Source organism: Temnothorax nylanderi, unplaced genomic scaffold (genome assembly GCF_030848795.1).
Source record: "Temnothorax nylanderi isolate EJ_2023f unplaced genomic scaffold, tnyl_v1.0 TNYL_tig1122_pilon, whole genome shotgun sequence".
NCBI classification, from domain to species: domain Eukaryota; kingdom Metazoa; phylum Arthropoda; class Insecta; order Hymenoptera; family Formicidae; genus Temnothorax; species Temnothorax nylanderi.
In genome coordinates, this window is record NW_027250184.1 from 1 (window position 1) to 10,471 (window position 10,471).

A 10,471-nucleotide genomic window follows, 5' to 3' on the forward strand; every position below is an offset into this window, starting at 1 on the left:
AAACTAGAATTATAGAGAGTGACCGGAAAGAGGTACTATACGTATCTTTCACGAGGTAAAAAGCAAATAGTAAGCGAATTCACGGGAGTATCTGCGATTTCATTGATCGAAATCTAGTAAATCTGTTCACTTTCGCATTTTCACCTCGTGAAAAGATACGTAATAGGTCCCCAGATTGTAATATTACTTACGTTTCTCCTGTACCATAAAAGTAAACGCTATATTAGCATTCTTGGAGTTTGGATCATTGACTTTTTCGACCGGCAAACAATGAAGCATAATACAAACAGATGAAGCACACGCGGTGAGCTTTGGCCTGCGCGTTTGTTATTTCAAACGCAGGCTTGGTATATGCGAACAGGATTGAGATATACGTTCTCCACGGAGAATACATTAACGGTACACGCGGAGATATTAATCTCAAAGATTATATATATGATTACATGGCAAATTACAGAATATATATCCTGGCAGAAGTGTTAACTAGCGAGGCGCGTTAATTAGCGTGGTCGGTGACGTGCCACTTGACCAGATCATCGCCGATGTAGTCGCGCGTTCCGCGCGGATCCCGCGCTTTTCTCGCTTCCTACGTGCGAGAACCGCGCGGTCCTCCGAGACGCAGTCGCGCGCACAACAAACGCGATTACTCGGCCGCAATCTCTGAATAATTTACGTCACCTCACCACGCAACGTCCCGGTCGGTGAATCGCCGGGGATGAGGACGCGACGACGCCGCCGCGTCCGACATAGCGGCCACCGGGATGCCTGTCTCGTCCCGGTAGCATCGCGTCCCAAACGCGAACTCACCTTGGCTGGCCATGGCGGGTAACCTCGAACTTTGGCGAAACACCTTGTCACCGGCGAAAAATCGTTTTAATAATTTCACCATGATGACGAGTGATCCGTTATCACGGCACCGGCTCGCTCTGTCGTACGTTCACGCTCGTCGTAACGCTGTTGCTAACGGTGTGGCGTAGTCAATCGCGCAGACACATCGCACAAAACACCGCGACAACCGCCATTTGCATGGCAAGCACGATAATATCGAAAACATGCAGCAGAGACACGACGCTCAGCTCCGATTGGTCGATGGTCGCCGCGTCAGCGAGTGGCGGATCTACCCGCGCAAAGTGGTGCGAGCACGATTGATCGGCGTAGCCGGACACGCGATCGCTGATTGGTCGCGAGCGCGCGTCGTGGCCGACCAATTAGGTCTGTTCTTACAGCTGAACTGGCTGCACTAAGTTCAGAGTTCATCCTTTTCCTTCCAATGTGGTGTAAAAAGATAAACTCTGAACTAGTGCAGCCAGTTCAGCTGCAAAGAACAGACCTATTGTCTCTCAAGGTGCGATTTCACGATGACGCTCGACGCTGGATTCGAGCGTCAAATCTGGTCACGTGATAGATTCAGAGGACGCGAAATATAACCTAACCACTGGATTGGCTGAAATGAGCGTCGAGTGTCAAAGCTAAACACAGGGAGCTTTCCAGCAAGCGACACAAGTCGACACAAACGTCATTCTATCTTTCTTTTTTGGCAATGAGTAACAAAGACAAAACGATACTTGTGTCGATTTGTGTCGCTTGCTGGAAGCTCCCACAGTTTAGCTTTTTGACGCTCGAATCCAGCGTCGAGCGTCATCGCCGTCATCGTGAAATCGCACCTTTTTATACCTTAGGGCCGATATCACAGTCTCCGATTAACGTGATCCTCCGATTAAACTCACTCTGCATCTCTTCTAACTGTCCCCCTAGAAAGAGACGAAAAGACAGTTAGAAAGAGATGCAGAGTGAGTTAATCGGAGGATCACGTTAATCGGAGACTGTGATATCGGCCCTTAGCACTACTGTAAAGCCTCTTGCACAATGCCAGGCAACAGGCAATAGGAACAGGGAATAGAAATCAGAAATCATGTATAAATGCAGAATAAACAGTGACACAGGCAATAGACACAGAGTTTCCATCACGTTGGAAATTCTGTGCCTATTGCCTGTTGCCAACCAATCATAGTATTCGAATTTTTTAGGTTGTAATTAACGATTTTTTGGTTATTTCCTGTTCCTATTGCCTGTTGCCTGGCATTGTGCAAGGGGCTTTAGCGCGTCGGGCACCGATCGTCAGACGTCAAATGAACGACGCCGATACTTTGTATTGCAGGGGCCCGTATTCCGTTCCTGCCTACCGACAACTCGACAACTGTCGGTTCGATGGACGATAAGACGATAAGTGTCGTTACGCAGGTTTTTCATATATAGGGCCGGTTTCACCATCTCCGATTAACTGTAACCTTCGATTAAACTCACTCTTCGTCTCTTTCTAAGGGGGACAGTTAGAAAGAGATGAAGAGTGAGTTTAATCGAAGGTTACAGTTAATCGACGTTGGTGAAACTGGCCCATAATATATCGACCGTGTAAAAGCTGCACCGACACCGACGACTGTCGGTAAATGGATTTTAGCGGAACAGAATACAGCCTCGTCTATTCTGTAACTCTTAACCACTCTTTAACGACAGTTTCGTTATCGTTATATTTGCGTCGCGTAGATATTATATATGTTATCGATTTATCTCAGGGCAGTGATCACGTAACTTTTCGCCTAGTAATATATTTTGCGCTCTCTGAACATCCAAGGTCTGCGCCTTTTTAGACGATCCAGTCCGCGCGGGCCCTGGCTCTGGCTGCGATTGTAGCGCCATCTCTGACAAGATCCGGCAACTACTGTTGCACGCAACACTGCTTTTCTTGTTAGTGTCTGAGCAGAATAGCTGACTTATAATTTCAAGACAGTGTTTTATGCTTTAAATCTTTGTTTTTAGCAACGCACAATACTGTCTTGTGTCTCAAGTCTTAAACGAGTGTACAAAGTGCCAACATTGTAAGACTTGAGACACAAGACAGTATTGTGCGTGCTAAAAACAAAGATTTAAAGCATAAAACACTGTCTTAAAATTATAAGTCAGCTATTCTGCTCAGGCCCTTATGGCTTCTGCACACAGGACGCGGAAACGCTTGCCGCGCGGCAAGAAGCGACGCGGTAGCCAATCAACGTGTTGCTTTTCCGTAAGAACCAAAAGTTTATTGGCTACCGCGTCGCTTCTTGCCGCGCGGCAAGCGTTTCCGCGTCCTGTGTACAGAAGCCATTAGGCTGAATTTCCACTGAGCGCGTCACGCGTCGCGTCACCCGAATTAACCAATCAAAATATCCTGTTTTATAACATTATTTGTAATGTAATAAAATGAACGTTTTGATTGGATAACGCGACTGAACGCGACGCGTGACGCGCTTAGTGGAAACTCAGCCTTATTCTGCATCCGTATTTGCATTACTAAAATAAACTTTTGATAAATTTTTTTTGTACGCATTAAATCTTACTTCTATAGAAGTATACTTGCACGATATTTTTCCTACATGTTTTCCCAAAGTAAGATGATAAACATTATGTATGTATAAACTGCAGAATTTTTGTTTTAAGCAAATATTGTCGTTACTGTCGTCAGATGACAGCTGTATGTGCCTAAATAAGTAATATAAAAATAAAATTAAAAAATTTTTTGGTGTTTTTGATATAAAATCGCGTTTGTGTACGTAGATTTTTTGTGCGTACTTTAATTCTGTAAAAGATTTTTGCATTTCTATAAAGCCAATTAAAAGATCATCTAAAAACGATAATGTCGGTAAATCATACGGCTGCAGGATTCCCTTAAGGATGTATCGGAGGTACAGTCTTAGATGTATCGGACCTAATTTTCAAAGCGCTACCAAGTGGATAAAAATTTGTGAGAATGTTCTTTTAGTCTTCCTTCCCAGGTAGCAAGCACTCGTCATTTTGACGTCAAATGACGTCAAAAGACGTCAAAATGACAGACTTTTGACGTCAATTGACGTCAAAATGACGAGTCTTGCTACCTGGGTTATGTGCTACAAAAAAGTAGAAACGAATCCACTAAACGGTTGCTGAGATATAACGATTTTAATTTTCACTGATTTTACACGTATTCTTATGGGAAGAGACGATTTTGACGGATAAAACAGCTAAAAAAATGTTGAAGGAGCGCTACCAATATTTTGAATTTTTTGTACATCTATAATAGTATACGAACCCAGCAAACACAGTTATGTAACCATTATATTGCCGCAATAAAACGAAATGTAACGTGTAATGTAACCTGGAGGTTTAGTTATATATATGTTAATTGTAATTTCCCACTCACGTGACATTGTGTGGACATAACAGCAATATAACGCATTATATTGAAATTATATAAATGTATATAACTGCAATATATATACAACCGAAATACTGTTATCTAGTATTATCTATATATCTAGTATTGAAATAGCCATAATGGTCGAAGTTATTTGTATCTATAACTGTAAAGTTAAAATTTATATCTTTAATGCAGATACATCTCTGAAATAATTACATGTAGATCTATATAAATGTATTGGCAATGAGAGAGATGCATCTATACAATAGATATAATTATAACTCTACAGTTAAGATACAAATAACGAATTTTTAATGTTCTAAAGAAAAATAAATATGAAAAGATATATTTTTTATTGCATAAATGTTTTATTGATGCACACATTCTTTAAGCTTTTCTTTTTTCTTGAAGCTTTTTTACAGGTTTAAACTGTAGATATCGTTTATATCAATTTAAGAATTTGTTTTATCCTTTGTATAACAGATTAGTATACTTAATCGAACATAAAATCAAGTAAAAAATATCATATTTATAATCATCAAAATCATATTTCAAAAAATCAAATTTTATCGGTGAAAAATTAAAATAAGCAAATCAGTATAATAACTCTATGGAGATATAAAATAAAAATACAATTTTACAAAATGCGATTAGAAAAAAGTTCTTGGAAACATTTCAAACTTATTCTGTAGAAATTTTCACCTATTTGTACGTAGCGGCCGCTCTCGGCGGTTGTACAGTGGATGATGATAGAGGCGCGCGAGAATCAATAATCAAAAGTAATCTTGTAGAAAGACACATTCAAAAATAAGAAATCAATTTTCGAATTATCGCACTAGGTGCAATATTGACGAGCAGCAATGAAAAACGCGCGCGCGCTCCGCAAAAGTTCGAAACAGAAGTCCGTTAAAAAAAAATACAAAAAAGAGAGATAACGAGTTAAGAAGCATGGGTGAAGGGTGTGTTGCGTTATCGCTCGGTCGAAAGAAAGAGAGAGATAATAAGGAGAGTGTCGCTTCCGTCGCGGGATATATATATTTTTTTTTCTTAGTTCTCGTCGACCTCAGCTTCCTGCTCCTCGTCGAATTCTGCGTCCTCGTCCGCGGTAGCCTCCTGGTACTGCTGGTACTCGGACACCAAGTCATTTATGTTCGATTCGGCCTCACTGAATTCCATCTCGTCCATGTCCTCGCCGGTGTACCAGTGAAGGAAAGCTTTTCTCCTGAACATGACAGTATAAATAGTAATACCTATAATATTCCAATGAGAAGCATTTCTAGTATAGAATAACCTGTATGATGTTCAGGATGAATTCGATTCTTGAATGAGTAATCTGTACGTAATGTATTATTAGTTTCAGGAAAAGTTACTTTATTTTTTACAAAATCACCCTCTTGTATACATTTGGAACACGAAAAGTATCCTGCATGACCTTTTGTAAATGTAACAAATGCTCTAGCCGGAGCATCACATAGTATAGCATTAATTGCAACAATGTATTTTTTATTTGAAACAGTAATTCCATTTTGAGAAAAGAGAATGAATTCATTGACAAAGTCAGTTAGAAATTCGTTTGCGTCTTGAGGTTTACGCGTGCCGTGATACACACCAATTACAAAAGGCAACGTATAAACGTCAATTCCTTCAATGGCTGCCATTATGGGCCAAAACTGGCTACCAGAACTCTTAGACATGGGTAAACCATCTATATTTATGTTTATTTTAATTTCATTTCCCTTTATGAAATTAGAATATATACGTATAGATCGTTCGAGACTACAAAAAAGACCAAAGTGCTTATAGCACCCATTAGTGTTTAAAGATGTAATAGTTGCATATGCGTTTCGTGGAGTTGCAAGTAAAACCCAATCTTTAGGCAAATTTACGTGACCATGTTTTCTGAGAACTTGTAGCAGTTTGTTAGCAGTAGTATGTGGAACGTTATTTTGAATTATTAAAGTTTGTAAATCTACTCGCAAACTCGTTTCATTATTTTCAAACTTCTCATTTATATGATCTTGTTCATCAATTTCATCGTTAAATTGTTTATTGCTTTCTGTATCAGAAAGTAATAAACTACTTTCTGTATCAGAAAGTAATAAACTGGGTGGCTCCGACTGTACTACATGAATTTCATTGTTACTTATAACGCAATATTGTTCAGTATTATTATACTGAACAATATTACGTTCCGCTTCTTGCACTCGATCATTATTAGGCGCTACATTCGATACATACCTTTCTGCTAGTTGTCCATTACTATTATCTCTATTTATTTCTATATTTATTAATTGATTTCTTCGTCTTTTTGTTAAATGTTGAATATCCTTAGGCATGATGCACTTTTTTAATACCTGTAAAAATAGTGATCATCGTTAAATAAGCAATTAGTCGAAAACGTATAAAAATCACTGAGTTCGCGCATTGGCAAAAATCTTAATCTTACCAAATTTTCGCGTCACTGCTGTTGTCGTCGCGGCCTTGGTAGTTATTGTTGTCTTTGTGACAGTGGTTTCACCGCTGATGCTCGAGATCGCCGCTTTGGTTGATCCGTCCAGTTGCTTGGGGCGAGTTGCGGTACTCGTAGCGGTAAAGTATCAGTTTTGCCCAAACTGATGATCGGTCTGACTGTTGACCGAGTAGCGACCGTAGCTCTGAACCGACTTCGAGATCAGATATTTCTCAACGGTACTCTTTGTGTTCTGATAGCCGCCGCCGCGGTGGACATTCGTCGACGCCTCGGACGTTGGCGAGATTGACGTGAAGCGCTCGTTGGAGGCCGATGATTGGGTACTGGTCGTTGTGTACGGCGAGTAATACCTAAATTTCGAAAGAAGAATTAGTACTGATAGCGATTAAATAAAGATTTGTCGAAACATGAGAAATTATCAAAAATCTTAATCTTACCTCGCGTCACTGCTGTTGTCGTCGCGGCCTTGGTAGTTATTGTTGTCTTTGTGACAAAGGTTTCACCGCTGATGCTCGAGATCGCCGCTTTGGTTGATCCGTCCAGTTGCTTGGGACAAGTTGCGGTAAAGTATCAGTCTTGCCCGAACTGATGATCGGTCTGACTGTTGACCGAGTAGCGACCGTAGCTCTGTACCGACTTCGAGATCAGATATTTCTCAACGGTACTCTTTGTGTTCTGATAACCGCCGCCGCGGTGGACATTCGTCGACGCCTCGGACGTCGGCGAGATTGACGTGAAGCGCTCGTTGGAGGCCGATGATTGGGTACTGGTTGTTGTGGACGGCGAGTGATACCTGAATTTCGAAAGAAGAATTAGTACTGATAGCGATTAAATAAAGATTTGTCGAAACATGAGAAATCATCGAGCTATCGCAATTTCGCAGAATTTCAAACAAAGCGTGGAAATTGTATAGATATAATATATATTCGATTTTTAATTCCTTCAATCTATCTATTTATTATTTCTGAAGATACACTTTTAATAAATTGTCCAGCAAGGATTTAGGTCAAAAATTCCGTTATAGCTAAAGAAATCCTAATATCTATCAAAAAATTTTAATATTCTATATCTGTAGTGTCAAAGATTTGCGGGGTAAAAAAAACATTTAAATTCATGGATATTTTAAAGCATTTAAATATTGTAAGATCTTGTGATTCAATATAACGACAGTTCTTTATTTTATAAATATACATATAGTCCAGAAACATTCCCTCGTTACTTTACCGCAAGGCTTTCGACCGATCTATCTCTCTATATTCATATATCTCGCACGCACCTATGATTCTCTCTCTCTCTCTCTCTCTCTCTCTCTCTCTCTCTCTCTCTCTCTCTCTCTCTCTCTCTCTCTCTCTCTCTCTCTCTCTCTCTCCAAATTACGTTATGTACTTCTCGCTCAGCGATTCAAATCTCTCTGCCGTTTGTCCATGCCTTCCTGCGCAAAAGCTTTCCCCTACTCCATTTAACCTTCCGGACGTCCTGTTTATTTATTTTCGTGCTAACGCTATCCAACCGACTCATGCCTATCTCTATTTGAAAATTATTTACTTATATCTTTTCAAAAATCTTACAATATTTAGGCGATCAAATATCCACGAAACCAAGAATACATAAAAATGTTAGTGGGAGAAAAAAATCGATATTGAAATATCTCAGTCCTTATAATTTGCTCGAGAAAAGCAAGACGCACACTTACCAGTCTCTGACGAAAAGGACGACGAAGAGGACGTCGACGCCAGGAGACGTTCTGTGGAAGAGACGATATAGCGCGGCGTCTCGGTACTGGATAGCCTGCCGTCGTGCACGGGTGACGATCCGGCCAAGTATCGATCACTGGAGAACTCGTATTAAATATTTGATCCGCGGATCCGCGAGCGCACGACCGTCCCAGCCGGGTGACGATCCGGCCAGGTATCGATCACTGGAGAACTCGGCGTCGGCGTATTAATTTGATCCGCAGATCCGCGAGCGCGCGACCGTCTCGGCCGGGTGACGATCCGGCCAGGTATCGATCACTGGAGAACTCGGCGTATTAATTAATTTAATCCGCAGATCCGCGAGCGCGCGACCGTCTCGGCCGGGTGACGATCCGACCAGGTATCGATCACTGGAGAACTCGGCGTCGGCGTATTAAATTGATCCGCAGATCCGCGAGCGCGCGACCGTCTCGGCCGGGTGACGATCCGGCCAGGTATCGATCACTGGAGAACTCGGCGTCGGCGTATTAATTTGATCCGCGGATCCGCGAGCGCGCGACCGTCCCGGCCGAAATGTGATGGAATAATATTTCCTAACCTAACCTCTGTCACCATGCATGGCAATGGGCGCGTTCAACAGATACCAACTGTTGAGTTCGTGTTGTTAACACTTTGCGTTGATTGGTTGATTCTAAAAGTAAGAGCCAATCACGTTCTCACAAATAAAATAATAATAGATATTTATTTATTATTATTTATATAGATATAAAATATATAAATAAAACCGTGGCGTCTTAGAATAATTGTGTATACAATTATAAAATAAACCAAAATATATGTATATTAATAACTTAAAACATACTTAAGATGAATTAATAAAAGCGAGTCAATGACGGTCATAGTCCGAATTCTATTATTTTAAGACTGTCTTAAGTATGTTTTATGTTATTGTTAATATACATATTTCGGCTTATTTTATAATTGTACGTACAATATATTATTTTAAGACGCCGCGGTCTTGTTTATATAACTTATATTTATAAAAGTAATAAATTCTATAAATATCAATATATTACACGCTTTGTCAGTATATATTTTTGAATGTGTTATGTTGACGTTATATTGTTGTTATTGTAGTGTAACCAATAAATAACAGAGCGATATAATTATTACAAAACACAGTTATATTACTGCTACAAAAAAATTACATAGCTGCTATATGTATATTACATTACTATAGTTACATTACATGTTACTTCTGTGTTATATAATGGTTATAGTTTGTGTTTACTGGGAATAGATGAAAATATCTGCCAAGTTTCAATTGTCTTCACTACACCGTTTTAAAGAAATAAATTATAACTTGAGATAATTGTGCTCTCGGCACGAATGTATCTCGATGAAAAAACATTTGTAAAGTAAAAAATACCTTTCTAGGAGTAAAAATAAGACTCCTACTATCATTTGAGTATCTTACATCTAGATTTACTATGCGTTAGGCGTAGATATTCAAGTATTTCAAATTTCATGCACTTTTGTCTAATTGTAAGATTGTACCTCCGATACATCCTTACAGTTTAGGAGTAACGCGGACTCTTTGCCGGTCAGCACTTACATTTTTAACTTTCCTGAGCTCAATTTTGCGATTTTCTCAAAGAACCAAACTGGGAAATATTCTTAAAGAATCACACTACCAGAATATATAAAAAACCAGAAATCGAATTTTTCGAAATTTTAAACCTTACTGGCACAGGGATTCTATAAACTCCTTAACGACAGTTTCGGTATCGTTGCGCAGCTTTTTTACCATATACAATACCTGCGCAACAATATCGATCGAAACCGTCGTTAAGGAGTTAGAGAATCCCCGTGTAGTCCCGTTAAGGAATAGATGTGCCACTTTGTCGCGCCACAGAGTGGCGCCACAGAGTGGCGCCACAGAGAGACGCCACAAAGTGGCGCAGCAATCGAACAAGGACAGATATCATTTCGTTAGACAAAGACAGATATAGAGAAAATAAAATTAAAAATGTTAACATTATCGACATCGAGGAAGTTCGGCCGTCACTCCAGCATCCCCTACGAAAAAAATCAGGT

General features: G+C 40.0%; 1 protein-coding gene across 1 annotated transcript; it reads right to left on the reverse strand.

Annotated features, from left to right (window-relative positions):
- Nucleotides 1-4,883: 4,883 nt before the first annotated feature.
- Nucleotides 4,884-8,984, reverse strand: LOC139786715 (tubulin beta-1 chain-like). The gene is made up of 5 exons (XM_071725831.1): nt 8,374-8,984; nt 7,118-7,473; nt 6,657-7,030; nt 6,449-6,564; nt 4,884-5,432 (listed from the first exon to the last, which is right to left on the reverse strand). Exons 4-5 carry the CDS (start codon nt 6,544-6,546, stop codon nt 5,258-5,260), a joined length of 273 nt encoding a protein of 90 aa, XP_071581932.1. The 5' UTR covers nt 6,547-6,564; nt 6,657-7,030; nt 7,118-7,473; nt 8,374-8,984; the 3' UTR covers nt 4,884-5,257.
- Nucleotides 8,985-10,471: the final 1,487 nt, after the last annotated feature.